The sequence below is a fragment of the Jaculus jaculus genome, chromosome 13 (genome assembly GCF_020740685.1).
Source record: "Jaculus jaculus isolate mJacJac1 chromosome 13, mJacJac1.mat.Y.cur, whole genome shotgun sequence".
Classification (NCBI taxonomy): Eukaryota; Metazoa; Chordata; class Mammalia; order Rodentia; family Dipodidae; genus Jaculus; species Jaculus jaculus.
The window spans coordinates 70,237,384-70,253,249 of NC_059114.1; the positions used below are offsets into that span (position 1 = coordinate 70,237,384).

The 15,866-nt window shown below is 44.7% G+C and overlaps 2 protein-coding genes across 2 annotated transcripts in view; one reads left to right on the forward strand and one right to left on the reverse strand.

Annotated features, from left to right (window-relative positions):
* Window positions 1–1,717, reverse strand: part of Wdr70 (WD repeat domain 70) — a 266,830-nt gene extending 265,113 nt beyond the window's left edge. The window contains exons 1-2 of the mRNA XM_045132810.1: window positions 1,654–1,717; window positions 1,503–1,568 (exon numbers count right to left, since the gene is read on the reverse strand). Of these exons, the coding sequence (XP_044988745.1) occupies window positions 1,503–1,568; window positions 1,654–1,678 (91 nt within the window). The 5' untranslated portion in view covers window positions 1,679–1,717. The remainder of the gene's footprint in view (window positions 1–1,502; window positions 1,569–1,653) is intronic.
* A 4,574-nt stretch (window positions 1,718–6,291) lies between these two features.
* The window catches only part of Nup155 (nucleoporin 155), a 61,107-nt gene continuing 51,532 nt past the window's right edge, over window positions 6,292–15,866 (forward strand). Inside the window, exons 1-6 of the mRNA XM_045132763.1 lie at window positions 6,292–6,555; window positions 9,263–9,400; window positions 10,688–10,784; window positions 13,274–13,344; window positions 13,800–13,892; window positions 15,155–15,321. Of these exons, the coding sequence (XP_044988698.1) occupies window positions 6,399–6,555; window positions 9,263–9,400; window positions 10,688–10,784; window positions 13,274–13,344; window positions 13,800–13,892; window positions 15,155–15,321 (723 nt within the window). The 5' untranslated portion in view covers window positions 6,292–6,398. The remainder of the gene's footprint in view (window positions 6,556–9,262; window positions 9,401–10,687; window positions 10,785–13,273; window positions 13,345–13,799; window positions 13,893–15,154; window positions 15,322–15,866) is intronic.

The following is a 15,866-nucleotide window of genomic DNA, read 5'->3' on the forward strand; positions in this document are numbered from 1 at the left end:
GATGAGCCAGCGACTCTTACCACTGCAAACAATCTCAAAATGCATGACAGTTTGTCCTTCTAGCTTTGTGTGGGTGGTAGGTGAATCAAACTCCAGCCCCCAGACTTTGCAAGCAAGCACCTTTAACGGCTGTGCCTCCTCCATAGCTGAATAAACGCTGCTTTTGAAATTAGAAGGGAAAACTTTTAAGAAACCACAAAGACAAATAACTACCCTTCTGTGCACATGATCACCTAGATTCTACATTCTCCTATTTGTTCCCAGCAGAAATGAGATGATAAACTAGGGGTGGTATCCCATACATTTAATCCCGGCACTAGGAAGGCAGACGTAGAAGGATTGCTGTGAATTCTAAGCCAGCCTGGGATTACAGAGTGAGTAACAGGTCAGCCTGAGCTAGAGTGGGACCCTACATTGAAAAAAAAAGTGGGACCTGGGGAGATGGCTTAGCAATTAAGACACTTGCCTGCAAAGTTAAAGGACCCAGGTTCAATTCCCCAGGACCCACGTAAGCCAGATGCACAAGGTGGCACATGCATCTGGAGTTTGTTTGCAATGGCTAGAGGTCCTGCGCTCTCATTCTCTCTCCTCCATCTGCCTCAATCTCTCAAGTAAATAACTAAATAAATAAATGTTAAAAACTCATTTGTTTAAAACAAAAGGGTGGGGGCTGGAGAGATGACTTAGCAGTTAAGGCGCCTGCCTACAAAGCTTAAGGACCCAGGTTCAATTCCCCAGTACTCAGGGAAACCAGGTGCACATAGTGGTGCATGTGTCTGGAGTTTGTTTTCAGCAGATACGTTTTGGGGAAACCATTTTCATTACCCCTATGACATAACTAGAGTTTATACAAGGACTGAAGTAAAGATTATGGAAAGGAGAGACTAACCAAAAGGAACTAAACAATTATTGTGTCAGGTAATACTCCACTTTAAAAAAAAAGTTTTCAGTCTGGAGAGATGGCTTAGCAGTTAAGGCACTTGCCTGCAAAGTGAAAGGACCCAGGTTCAATTCCCCAGGACCCATGTAAGCCAGATGCACAAGGCAGTGCATCAGTCTGGAATTGTTTGCAGCGTCTATAGGCCCTGGCATGCCCATTCATTCTCTCTCTCTCTCTCTCTGCGTGCCTCCCCCCTCCCTCTCTCTTTCTCTATCTCTCAAATAAATGGATAAATAAAATGAGAGAAAGAGAGGAAGAGGCAGATAGATAGTGAATGGGTGCTCAGAGCCTAATCTCCTAAATGTCCACTTTCCACAATAAAGGTGGGAAGAAGCCGGGCGTGGTGGCGCACACCTTTAATCCCAGCACTCGGGAGGCAGAGGTAGGAGGATCGCCGTGAGTTCGAGGCCACCCTGAGACTCCATAGTGAATTCCAGGTCAGCCTGGACCAGAGTGAGACCCTACCTCGAGAAATGCAAAAAATGGGTGGGGAGAGAAAGGGGAAGACGTGTCAGGAAAAGTTGTGGACAGACGTGACGGCTCTGCCCGGCCGGCCACTCACCGAAGCCCGTGAAGCCCATGGTGACCGCCAGCTGGGGATCGGGTCCCGACGCGTCCGCGCCCGTCACTGCGGCGAGAGGAGAGAGAAGACGAGGCAGGGTCACTGCGGCCCCAGCACCGCCCACCACCCCGGCCCATCCCGCCAAACCCACCTTCGCTGGGCCCCGAGCGCTCCATGACCTGCCCGCGCAGCGCCACTTTCACGGCCGCCGCCACACCGCCGCGGCTGACGTCCAGCACGCCCCAACCGGAAGCGGCCTTCCCCGACCGCAGACGCGCCGCCGCGGCCTGGAGCGGCGCTCTCCGCGGCGCCCGGACCCAGCACTCTGCGCCGGCGCCACCTGGCGGCGCGGCGGGGAAGGTCCGCACAGGCACGCCGCTCCATCAGGTTAAATAGAATGACTCTTTTTTTTTTTCGGTTTTTTCGAGGTAGGTTCTCACTCTGGTCCAGGCTGACCTGGAATTCACTATGTAGTCTCAGGGTGGCCTCGAACTCTCGGTGATCCTCCTAACTCTGCCTCCCAAGTGCTGGGATTAAAGGCGCTCGCCACCATGCCCGGCTTGATGACTCTTAAAGACATTTTCTTAATATTTATTGTTTATTTATATATTCACTTATTTATTTACTTATTCATCTGCAAGAAGAGTTAGAAAATGAGAATGGTTGTGCCTCTTGCCACTGCAAACGAACGCCAAGACGTGTGCATCACTTTCTGGATCTGGTTTTACGTGGGAACTGGGGGTGGAACCCAAGTCATTAGGCTTAGCAAGCAAACGCCTTTACCCTCTAACAATATCTCCAGCCCTAAAAAAAAAAATTCTTTACTTTTTTTTTTTTTTTTTACTTGACATAGAGAGAGAGAGAGAATGGGGGCGCCAGATCCTCCAGCCACTGCAAACTCCACACCTATACCCCTCCTTGTGATTCTGGCTAACATGGGTCCTGAGGAATCGAACATGGGTTCTTTGGCTTTCCAGGCAAACGCCTTAACCACTAACACACCTCTCCAACCCCCATATTTTATTTATTTATTTGACAGAAAGAGACAGAGGAGAGGAACAGAGAGAAAATAGGTACACCAGGGCCTCTTAGCCCCTGCAAATGAACTCCAGACACATAAACCACCTTGTGCATCCGGCGTTATGAGGGTATTGGAGAATCAGAGCTGGATCCTTTGGCTTTGCTGACAAGCGCCTTAACGGATAAACCATCTGTCTGGCCATAGCGGGGGTTTTTTGTTTGTTTGTTTTTATTTTTTTGTGTGTGTGCCTGCACGCATGCGTTTCTGAATGCACATGCATCAGGGTCTCTTGCCATTGCAAAGGAATGCCAGATGACTGTGCCACTTTCTATTTTAAAATTTAAATGATTTGCAAGCACAGAGAGACAAAGAGACTCGGAATGGGTGCGGCCAGGGCCTCTGGTCACTGGAAACACACTCCAGATGCATGAGTCACTTTATGCATCTGGCTTTAGGTTGGTACTGGGACACTGAACCATGGCTGGCCAACTTTGCAAGCAGTGCTTTTAACTGCTGAGCCATCTCCCCAGCCCTAAAAACTTTGACTTATTAATATGTGCTTATTACCAAGGTGACAGTTCCCACAGATATCTAGGGAAGAGTTAACATTATCTTTTTCCTTGTGTTCTGTCCTTCTCTATATATAGATTTTCCAGGTATCTTGAAAAATCAAAAAAAGAAGAAGAAAGAAAGAAGGAAAGAAAGAAAACAGAAAAACATAGCCAGGCATGATGAAGCACACCTTTAATCCCAGCACTAGGGAAGCAGAGGTAGGAAGATTGCAGTGAGTTCAAGGCCAGCCTGAGACTACTTAGTAGTGAATTCTAGGTCATCCTGGGCTAGAGTAGGACCTTATCTTGAAAAAAATAAAATAAATAAAAATCATGAGCTGAATGTGGTGGTGCACTCCTTTAATCACGGCAATTGGAGAGGCTGAGATAACAGGATCATGATGAGTTCAGGTCAACCTGGGCTAGAGTGAAACCCTACCTCAAAATCAGAATCAAGAAGAGGAGGAGAGATAGGTTAGCAATTAAATCACTTGCCTGTGAAGCCTAGCAACTTAGGTTTGATTCCCCAGTACCCATGTAAGCCAGATGCACAAGGTGGCACATGGGTCTAGAGGTCCTTTGCCTGGATATCCATGATTTCACAGTGCCTGGCCCTACATACACACGATCTTCCTAACAGGAGGAAAAGAGGATGACATCAAAATAAAAGAGAGACTAAGCCTGGTGTGGCGGTGCATGCCTTTAATCTGAGCACTCTGGAGGCTGAGGTAGGAAAATCGCTATGAGTTCAAGGCCACCCTGAGACTACACAGTGAATTCTAGGTCAACATCGGCTAGAGTGAAACCCTTCCTTGAAAAACCAAAAACCAAAACAAACAAATAAAAGAGAAACTAATCAAGAGGGACGGGGATATGATGGAAGATGGGTTTATGAAGGGGAAAATGAGGGTGGGGAGGGAATGATCATGGTTTATTATCTATAATTATGGAAGCTGTCAATAAAAACGTTTTTAACATAGAAAAAAACATGATGCTGGAATAGAAAGGTCATGTTAATGTTTTTGTTTGTATTTTTGGTGCTGAGGATACAATGTAAGGCCTTGTGCATGTAAGCAGATTTCTACCACTGAGATATACCACGTCCTTGTTGAAACCTTCTACATTGAATTAATTATTCTCTGTTGGTGTGCAACAACTTAATCATCACAATTGTTAAGTGCAACAGGACAATTTTGATTTCTTTGAAGAAAATGAGTTTATTAAAAAACCAAACAAAAGGCTGTTGTTCCCAGTGTGGTCTGCTGACCTGTTTAAGGAAATCTTCAATCAAATCTATTTTCAAAATAATACTGGCATCATTTTAAGAGTTGTTTGTTTAGAAAACGTTGGGTCTCACAGTCCGGGCTAACCTGGAATACTCTGTAGTCCCAGGCCTGGAACTCACAGCAATCCTCCTATCTCTGCCTTCAGAGAGCTGGGATTAAAGGCATCCACCATTATATCTGGCTCATTTAGGGCTGTATGTTTTTTAAAAACCTATTGACATTTACACAGATAATGCCAAAGCAATGATGGGGTTGAAAGAAAAACTAAATTTCTTTAATCCTAGCACTTGGGAGGCAGAGATAGGAGGATCACTGTGAGTTTGAGGCCACCCTTAGATTACACAGTGAATTCCACAGATCAGCCTGGGCTACAACGAAACCGTACCTCAAGAAACCAAGAAAAAGGATAAACTAGGGCTGAAGAGATGGCTTAGAGGTTAAGGCACTTGCCTGCAAAGCCTAAGGACTCATGTTTGACTCTCCAAGTCCCACATGAGCCAGAAGCACAAGGTGAGGCATGTGCTCAGGATCACGCATGCACACAAGATGGCACATATATCTGGAGTTCTATTACAGTGGCTGGAGGCCCTGGCATGACAACTGTCTCTTTTACACACTCTCTCTCTGATAAAAAATAATTACAATAAAAAGATAAACTGAGTCATCCAAATATTGAAGTTTATTTGAGCAAACAGTGAATCATGGGACAAGAGAAGGTTGTTATAGTGTGAACATGGACCAGGATCAAAGAAAATATTTGATTGGTTAGAGCACAACATTAGACTTATTTGAATCATTCCATTGCAAAGACCTTAGAAATTCATTTTTTGGATTAGAGTTGGCTAAGTGGTTAAGGCGCTTGCCTGGGAAGCCTAAGGACCCATGTTAGACTCTCCAGATCCCACATCAGCCAGACGCACAAAGGTGCAAGGTAGCACATGCCCAGTAAGTGGCACAAGTGTCTGGAGTTCGACTACAGTGACTGAGACTTTGGCATGCCCTTAATCCCAGCATTTGGGAGGCAGAGGTAGGAGGATCACTGTAATAGTGACTCCTAAAGTGTAGTTAATTATTCAGAAGTACTTGGCAAAATTATGTATAAAAATTCACCGTAAGTCTAACACTATTGAAAGCCTCAAACTCGCTGCATCCTTCTTGCCTCAGCCTACTGCATGGGAAGATTATAGCTGAGCCATCACGCTCCCAAATATCACCGTAAACACAAGCTTTTACACAACAGATGGCCACAAAGCCCAACATTAAGAGATGCACACAGCCGAGCGTGGTGGCACACGCCTTTCATACCAACACTCGGGAGGCAGAGGTACGATCACCATGAGTTCTAGAGCACCCTGAGACTACTTAGTGAATTCCAGATCAGCCCGGGCTACAGGGAGACCCTACCTCAAAAAAATGATGGAGAGTGGAGTTTCAAGGGGAAGAGTGGGGGGGGGTGGAGGGAATTAACATGGGATATTATTTACAATCATGGAAGTTGCCCAGAAAAAGTAACAAAAGAGAGAGACAGTCGCAGCTGCAGGATACAGAAGTGGGCAGCGCGAGGACAAGGGGATCCGCGCGGGGAAGCCACCGGAACCTCCACCCGCGGGCGGGTAACCCGCTTATCCCTCCGCTCCCTCTTCCCCGGCTCCTCCTCCCTTCCCCTTCTTGACCCAGCCCTCCCCTTCCCGCCTCCGTCCTCCCGGGGATCTTCTCCTCTCTCCCCTTCCCTTTCTCCCTTCCCTAGACAATCCCCTGCCAGCTCCTACCCAAACCTCCCTCGAAAGCGCCGCGCCCATCCCCTCTCTCCACCGGTCCCAAAAGAGTAGAGCACGCTCAACAACTTCCGCTTCCGGTCACCAAAATGGCGGCTTCCAGCACCTGGCGCGACGGGCCGGAAGTGCGTCATGAGCAGGCGCCCGGCCGTTCGTTTGGCGCGCGCGCTCTGGACAGCCCGTCTTCTCCGCTGGCCGAGGCTTTCTCTCGTCTCTCCTCGGCCGTGAGCTGTTTCTGGAGCCCGGTGTGTAAGGCGTTGGACATGCCTTCCTCTCTGCTGGGCGCGGCGATGCCGGCCTCCACGTCGGCCGCGGCCCTGCAGGAAGTTCTGGACAATGCTGGGAGGCTCATCGACCGTCAGCTGCAGGAAGACCGCATGTACCCGGACCTTTCCGAGCTGCTCATGGTGTCTGCTCCCAGTGAGTCGTCGCCGCCCCTCCTTTCTCAAGCCTGTAGGACTCCCTCCTGGTTCGCTCACTTGATGGCCGCGAGGACATCGTGAGCTTGAGGGTTCTGTTTCTCCAATTATTGGAGCACGGCAAACAGCCTCAGATTTCTTTATTTTTCCTCGTGACCTCTATTTTGTTCCAGAGCAAGCTCTCCATTGAAGAGGAACGGGGAAACACCCCCATCCGTCAGCCTCTCTGTAGCTGCTACCAAGAAACTAAATACCAAATCTGATTGTTTTTTCTTTTTTTGCTCACTTGTGTTGGAAGAGCCGACACAGTTAATTTGGAAATATACCATGTTCTCTCAAAAAAAAAAAAACCAGGGTTTACCGTGTGTAGCTAGTGCAGTAGTTAGTGATGGGAATGATCCAGTGGGGTGAGGGAATTGGGAAGCACCAGGAAGGTTGAATGAGTATAGGTGTCAAAAGATAGAGAGATGAATGGAAAGTAACTAGCTAACGGTTTTGAATTGTAAACAGCTAAACGCCTGGAATTAGTAGCTACAAAAAAGAAAGAAAGAAAGAAAAAAGTGGCCGCTTTGTGAGATGGAAGAGAGATGCAGATGAGATTGTTAGTGAGCAAAATCCGAAGTCATGTAGCAGGATAATCTGCAGTGTGAACTGAAAATATATCTGGTATTTAGAAATTTTTCTTTTAATTGAACTGTATCAGAAACTGTAGGAACTGTATGGTATTTGTCTCTGACAGCTCCTAGCCAGTGGGCAGTATTTGGTCAGCCTGTTACCACCTGTTTGGATTTCACCGTTTTTCCTCTCTGGATTTAAAAACTCTATGTAAAAACAATCTACAGGAGCCTGGAGAGATGGCTCAGTGGTTAAAGGCGCTTGTTTGCAAAGCTTGATGCTCTGGGTTCAGTTCCCCAGTGCCCACATAAAGCCACATGCACAAAGTGACACATACGTCTGGAATTTGTTATTCATTTTCTCTCACCTTGCAAGTAAACTAAAATCTATATTTTTAATATTTTATAACTACTTATTTACTTGAGACAGAGAGAATGGGCACGCCAGGGCCTCTAGTCACTGCAAACAAATTCCAGTTGTATGTGCCGCTTATGCATCTGGCTTACATGGGCCCTAGGGGAATTGAACCTGGCTCCTTTGGCTTTGCAGGGAAGTGCCTTAACTGTAAGCCATCCCTCCAGCCCACAAGATTTAAAAAAAAAAAAGTCTACCCGTTCTGGTCCTGAAATATGTGATCTCTTTACACATCCTTCCTCCTCACCCTAATGTCTTCCCCTTCTTTTTCATCCTGTTCTCAACCTTTTGTGCTAGTCACCCTGAACATGTTCTGTAACAACCACCCCCTTCAGGGTTATTTTAGTCTCTCATTTCAACGTTGTTCTTTATTCTGTGCCTAACAAGCATTTCTCAGATTCCCTGTGAAAGGCCTTAGTTTCCCCCAAAGTGTTCATAACATCATCCTCACTAATGTTACTAATCTTCTTTGTCTTCCCACTTCATTGAAAATGTGTACTGTTCTATTAAAACTGTATTTGAGGATTGAATGATATGTCTATGATTTCCTTTACTTTTAACTTTTCTTTCATTTTTTTTTTTTTTTTTTTTGGAGTCAGGGTCTTCTTTCAGCCCCAAATGACCTGGAATTCATGTAGCCTAGCCTGGCCTTGAGCTCATAGCAGTTTTCCTGCTTCAGTCTTGCAAATGCTGGGATCATGGGAGTAAGCCATCATGTCCATTTTAGGATTTGCTTTAGAAAGAATGAAGTGAAGGAGTAGACTGTGATGTCAATGAGACATGACTGAGCAAGCATATTATTAAGAGTTGTTAAAAAAGAATAGTGTTGGGCTGGAGAGATGGCTTAGCGGTTAAGCGCTTGCCTGTGAAGCCTAAGGACCCCGGTTCGAGGCTCGGTTCCCCAGGTCCCACGTTAGCCAGATGCACAAGGGGGCGCACGCGTCTGGAGTTCGTTTGCAGTGGCTGGAAGCCCTGGCGCGCCCATTCTCTCTCTCCCCCTCTATCTGTCTTTCTCCCTGTGTCTGTTGCTCTCAAATAAATAAATAAATAAATAAATATTTAAAAAAAAAAAGAATAGTGTTGAACCTGGGTAATCAGTACATAGGAATTGGCTCCCCCCCTCTTTGTTTGGTTTTGGTCTAGCCCAGGCTGACCTAGAGTCACTCTGTAGTCCCAGGCTGGCCTTGAACTCACATAAATCCTACTTCTGCATTTCAAGCGCCTCTGAAGCTGAGATAGGGATGTGTCACTTAGTGTTGAACTCTCCACTGCCACTTCTCATCCCTTTGCTGAGTTTTTTTTTTTTTGTTTTTATTTTTGTTCTTTGAGGTGGTGACTCACTCTAGCCCAGGATGACCTAGAATCCACTATGTAGTCTCAGGGTGGCCCTGAACTTGCAGTGATCCTCCTATCTTAGAGTGGGAGTGGTGGGGCTAAAGGTGTGCACCACCACACCCAGCTCCTCTGCTGAGTTTTGAATCGTGCTAGTAACCGTCATGCCCACTTTGCGTCAGGTCAGAACTCTTAATTTCTTTATACCTTTAGAACTGGCACGGGTACAATTGCGGGGCTGGCGGGGGGGGGGGGGGTTCAAAATGTATCAGTATACCAGTACTGATAATAACAGTAGTTAGAAGAGCGTAAGTATTTTATATATATGCTTTGTTCTATATTTGCAGATAATCCCACTGTTTCTGGCATGTCAGATATGGATTATCCTCTGCAAGGACCTGGCTTGTTGTCAGTGCCCAGCCTTCCAGAGATCAGCTCCATCCGAAGAGTTCCACTCCCACCTGAACTGGTGGAACAGTTTGGACGTATCCTACTGCTTTTGTTTGTTTGTTTGTTATTATTTTGTTTTGTTTTTCGAGGTAGGGTCTTACTCTAGCCCAGGCTGACCTGGAGCTCACTATGTCATCTCAGGATGGCCTGGAACTGACAGTGATTCTCATACCTCTGCCTCCCAAGTGCTGGGATTAAAGGAATTTGCCACCATGCCCTCCCCCTATTACTTTTTATTTAACAGTTTGTTAAATGTTATTGTCATTCTTATAATTTTTTTATTATTTTATAGTCTTCAGTTAATTAGTATTTGGGGGTTTTTTTGGTTTTGTGAGGTAGGTTTCACTCTAGCCCAGGCTGACCTGGAATTCACTATGTAGTTGCACGGTGGCCTTCTCCTACCTCTGCCTCCCGAGTGCTGGGATTAAAGGTGTTGCGCCACCACACTCAGCTCTTTTCTTTTCTTTTCTTTTCTTTTCTTTTCTTTTCTTTTCTTTTCTTTTCTTTTCTTTTCTTTTCTTTTGTAATTAATATTTTAACATAGGTTGTAGTTTATTGGCTCCCATGTCTCCATTTCCCTGAGGGCCTTCCTCAGTAGAATTATTAATGTTCACTGTGGGGTAATTAGGGTATCTGTCTCTGGGGGAAGCTGTGCCTTAGTGTTTCTACCCACCCTGTGGCTCTTAGATCTTCCCGCCCTTTCATTCTTATAATTGTTGATTTGTGTTTACCTAATATACATGCACTCAAGAGTTTTATTTCCAGGATTGTAATGGAAGTCATTTTCCTGGCATGTGTCTTTTTTGTTGTTGTTGTTGTTCATTTTTTATTTATTTATTTGAGAGCAACAGAGAGAGAACGACAGATAGAGAGAGGGAGAGAATGGGCGCACCGGGGCCTCCAGCCACTGCATACGAACTCCATACACATGCGCCCCCTTTTGCATCTGGCTAACGTGCATCCTAGGGAATCGAATCATGAATCAGGGTCCTTAGGCTTCACAGGTAAATGCTTAACTGCTAAGCCCTGGCATGTGTCTTTAATCTCCAGTACCACACAGAGAGAGATTGATTTCCTTTTTTGGAGGGGGTGAGGTGGGTTGAAGTAGTGTCTTGCTCTAGCCCAGGCTGACCTGGAATTTACTCTGTAGTCTCAGGCTGGCCTCCAACTCAGCAATCCTCCTACCTCTGCCTCTCAAGTACTCAAGTTAAGAGCATATGCTATCACGCCTGGCTCTAATCACAAGATTTATGTCAAAAGTGATTGAAACCAAGTAAAGCAAATTTAATTGAACTCTGTACCTTACATCCATGCCTCCTCAGATATGCAGTGCAACTGCATGATGGGTGTTTTCCCTCCTATCAGCAGAGCTTGGCTTACAATTGACAGTGACATATTCATGTGGAACTATGAGGATGGGTATGTATTCAAGACTGCTATGTTTTATTGTACCTGGAATGCTGCTAACCCTTATTGCTTGTGGCAGCCAGTGTTCTCATCAGAAGCTGTCTGCTTCATCTTTCATTTATCTTTTTTTTTTTAAATGTTTTTTTTTAAGGTAGAGTCTCACTCTAACCCAGACTGACCTGGAATTCACTATGTAGTCTCAGGCTGGCCTCGAACTCACGTAGATCCTCCTGTTAGTGCTTTATCCTGCTATTAGTGCCTTAGTGCTGGCATGAGCCACCACACCTGCCTTTTTTGTTTTGTTTTGGGGGTAGAGTGTCACTCTCCAAGGATGACCTGGTATGTCCCAGACTGGCTTCGAACTCACAGCGGTCCCCCTGCCTCTGCCTCTTGAGTACTAGGATTAAAGATGTATGCCACCATGCTCGGTTTATGCTGTCATCTTCTTTCTTTTCCTTTTGTTTTTTGTGGGGGGGGTTGGGGTTTTTTTGCTGTTGTTGTTGTTTTGGTTTTTCAAGGTAGGGTTTCCCTCTAGCCCACACTGACCTGGAGTTCACTCTGTAGTCTCAGGGTGGCCTCGAGCTCATGGCGATGCTCCTACCTCTGCCTCCCGAGTGCTGGGATTAAAGGCATGTGCCACCTGTTCATTTCCATCTTTCTTTCTTGAATTGGTATTTAGCTGAGACTAGTCTTGAACTTACTGTGTAGCCAAGGATGGTCCTGAGTTTCCCATCTTCCTGCCTCCACCTCCTAAGTTCTCGTTCACCACGCTGAGTATGTGATGCTGATGATGGTGCTGGGTTTTGTGCACACTGGGCTTTGGGTGCTTTTTTAGTCATAATACATGATTGTGACTATTCTTTTTATGCCTTTGTTGCTCTTATTGGAAAATAGTCATTATGTACTAAAGACTAAAACCAACCAGCTGTGGTAGGACTATAATGCCTGTAACCCCAGCATTTGGCAGGTAGAGGCAGAAGAATCATAAGTTCAAGGTTGTCTGGCTACATAGCTGGTACTCTGCCCCAGCAATGAGAAGTTAACTAATACAGAATCTTTATTAGTTGCAAAAGTTTTTGTTTCTTGTTTCTTTTTGAGACAGAGTCTAACTGTATCCCTGACTGGCCTAAAACACAATAGGTAGACCAGACTGGCCACACCTTACAGCAATCCTCCTGCCCCTGCTTTCCAAGTACTATGGGTACAGGTATGCCCCACCGTATGCATTTGTGTCTCATAATTTTTTTTTAATATTCATTTATTTACTTGACAGGAAAAAGAGGGGGAGAGAGAATGGGCGTGCCAGGTCCTCCAGCCACTGCAAATGAACTCCAGACGCGAGTGCCCCCCTTATGCATATGGCTAATATGGGTTCTGGGGAATAGAACCTGGGTCCTTTGGCTTTGCAGGCAAACACTTTTTAACTGCTAAGCCATTCCTCCAGCCCTGTTTCATAATTTTTTTTAAGATTTTATTTTTATTTATTTATTTGTTAGAGACAGAGAAAGGGAGAGAGAGAGGGCCTCTAGCCACTGCAAGCACACTCCAGATGCATGTGCCGCCATGTGCACTTGGTTTACGTGGGACCTGGAGAATAAACTGGGGTCCTTAGGCTTTGCAGGCATGTGCCTCAACCACTAAGCCATCTTAAGCCCTCATAATTTTTTAAATTTTTTCTTTGTTTTTATTTTTATTTATTTGAGAGCAATAGACAAAGAGGCAGAGAGAGAGAATGGGAGCATCAGGGCCTCCAGCCACTGCAAACGAACTCCAGATGCATGCACCACCATGTGTATCTGGGTTTCGTGGGTCCTGGGGAGTCAAGCCTCAAATCGGGGTCCTCAGGCTTCACAGGCAAGCACTTAACTGTTAAACCATCTCTCCAGCCCCTCTCATAATTTTTTAATGAAAGGCAGATACATACAGAACACTAGATGCCATACTAAGTAGAAATTATCCTTAGGATGAACATGTCTTCTTTTTTACTAAGATATAATCGATAGAGTTTGACTATACGAAGAGTTGACTTCCCAAGTCAGGAGTTGAGCTGAATTTGGGTATTATAGTTATGTCAGAGGTCCACAGGTTCAGAATTCTTTACAGTATCCTTATCCTTAGGGTGCAGATTGGGTTATGGGAGAGGGTTTCTCCATCTTCCTGCTCCTCTCTTGACATTTTCCCCCTTGAACCCCTCCTTCTGAGAGGGTCTCTTCATGCTCTTGCCTCTGTCTTACATACAAGTAGATAGATACTACTTGGTAACTGATGCTTACAGCCCAGTTGGACAGATGTTTGGGATGGGCACATCTTTTCCTGTTTCTCTAGCTTGTGCTTATCCTTACAAAGGTCTTAGGTCTTGGTCATTCAGTAGTTCTGTTTGCTATTTTAGGTTTTCACCATATTCTGTGTCTAAATGTATTCAAATAAAAAAAAAAAACTTTGTAAAATAGGACTTTGTTTTCTTCATATGTTTAATGTATTTTTTGTTCAATTTTTTGCAGAGGTGACCTTGCCTATTTTGATGGACTTAGTGAAACTATTCTTGCTGTGGGGCTTGTGAAACCAAAAGCTGGTGAGGAAAAAAAAATAACAATGATACTATGATTATATGTACATAGATTGTAAATATCTTTAGTTTTTGCTTTGATTTTGAGATTTTCTTGAATAGGATGTTATGTGGATGAGGCTAACCTCAAGCATGGTTTGTAGCTGAGGATAACCTTAATGGTCTTGAGGCCTCCTGAGCCTTCTGTTCCCGCCTCCCAGTCCTGCTGTTCCTGATGTCGCTGCCATGCCTGTCTAACTGATACTAACTGCTAAACTCATTATTCAACTTGGTTTGGCTCTATTTACCTATTGTAGTGCTCCAACATAGTAAAACTTAAATAGCACAACTAATGAGATTCAGAATTTTCATATACCGTTTGAAATTAGCAGGCCATTTAATGTTAAAGTCATATTCTATTATGCTCAAAATAGTGGGTGGTTTTAAGAAGGTAATTCCTTTCCTGTTTCTGTTTTATTTAGGCATCTTTCAGCCTCATGTGCGACACCTCTTGGTTTTGGCAACCCCTGTGGATATAGTCATACTTGGACTCAGTTATGCTAATCTACAGTCAGGTATGGTAACCCATATGTTATGTTTTGTTTTGGGGCTGATAGAGACAGAGAAAGAATGGAAGCATACACAACCTTGGACATCTGGCTTACTTGGGTCCTTAGGCTTAACTGATAAGCCATCTCTCCAGCCCTGGGGTAGTTTTGTGGTTTGTTTTACTGCATGACATGTGTATTCTGTATGCACTATTTAACTTGAAAAATCAAGGCTTATTTTTATTATTTTATTATTTTTATTATTTATTTATTAGAGAGAGAGATAGAAAGGGAGGGGGAGAGAGTGAATGGGCGTACCAAGGCCTTCAGCCACTGTAAACAAACTCCAGGTGCATGTGCTACCTTGTGCATCTGGCTTATGTGGGTACTGGGGAATCGAACCTTGGTCCTTTGGCTTAGCAGGCAAATGGCCTTAATGGCTAAGCCATCTCTCCAGTTCATCTGTTTTTGCTTTTTTTTTTTTTTTTTTTTTTTTGGTTTTGTTTGTTTTTGTTTTTGTTTTTCTTTTCCGAGGTAGGGTCTCACTGTAACTCAGGCTGTCCTGGAATTCTCTATGTAGTCTCAGGGTAACCTCGAACTTCCTGTAATCCTCCTACCTCGGCCTCTGGTGTGCGCCACCATGCCTGGCTGTTTGTTTTTTGTTTGTTTGTTTTTTTAATAAAACAAGCACTCTACCACTAAGCCATGTGTCCACCACTTTGTCAAATGTCTTACAGTAACTTTAAAAGATACATTATAGGCCAGGCATGGTGGCAAATGCCTTTAATCCCAGTGCTTGGGAGGCTGAGGTAGGAGGATTGCTGTGAGTTTGAGGCCAGCTTAAGACTACATAGTGAATTCCAGGTCAGCATGGGCTAGAGTGAGACCCTACCTTGAAAGCAAACAAACAAACAAACAAAAAAGATATTTATAGGCATTTGGGGGTATATTAATAAGAACTTGGTAAAATTATCTCTGAAGATAATACAGTCAATTTTATACTTTTATTTATTTATTTGAGATAGATTTATTTATTTGAGACAGGGAAAGAGAGGGAGAGAACAGGCCCACCAGGGCCTCTTAGCCACTGCAAGCAAACTCCAGATGCACACGCCATATTGTTCATCTGTTTTTATGTAAGTACTGGGGAACTGAACCCAGGTCCTTAAGCTTTGCAGGCATACACCTTAAATGCTGAGTCATCTCTCTAGCCCCTGTTTTATACTTTTGATAAGCTAAAAAACTATTCGTGTTTTTTTGCTTTTCTTTTTTCTTTTCCAAAACTATAGGTTCTGGAAATCTTAATGACAGTATGTCTGGTGGAATGCAGCTGCTTCCCGATCCTTTATATTCTCTTCCCACTGATAACACACACCTTTTAGCCATCACATCCACTGATAATGGCCGAATTTTCTTGGCTGGAAAGGATGGCTGTTTATATGAAGTAGCGTACCAAGTAAGTCTTGGCATTTATAAACATATTTTTTCTATCAATAGAACAGGGGAAGAAGTGGGGTTGGTGATGCACACCTTTAATCCCAGCACTTGGGAGGCTGTGGTAGGAGGATCACTGTGAGTTCAAGGCCAGCCAGAGACTACATAGTGAATTCTAGGCCAGCCTGGGCTAGAGCAAGACTGTACCTCAAATACTCCCACCCAACTCCCATAAAAAAAGGAAAGGAGGCCTGGAGAGATGGCTTAGCGGTTAAGCACTTGCTGTGAAGTCTAAGGACCCCGATTCGAGGCTCAGTTCCCTACGACCCACGTCAGCCAGATGCACAAGGGGTCGCACAGGTCTGGAATTCGTTGGCAGTGGCTGGAAGCCCTAGCGCACCCATTCTCTCTCTCTCTCTCTGTCACTCGCAAATAAATAAGAATGAATTTTTAAAAAAAAAAAAAAGGAAAGGAAAGCGGGCCTGTTGGTGCACACCTTTAATCCCAGCACTTAGGAGGCAGAGGGAGGAGGATTGCTGTGAGTTCAAGGCCACCCTTAGACTCCAT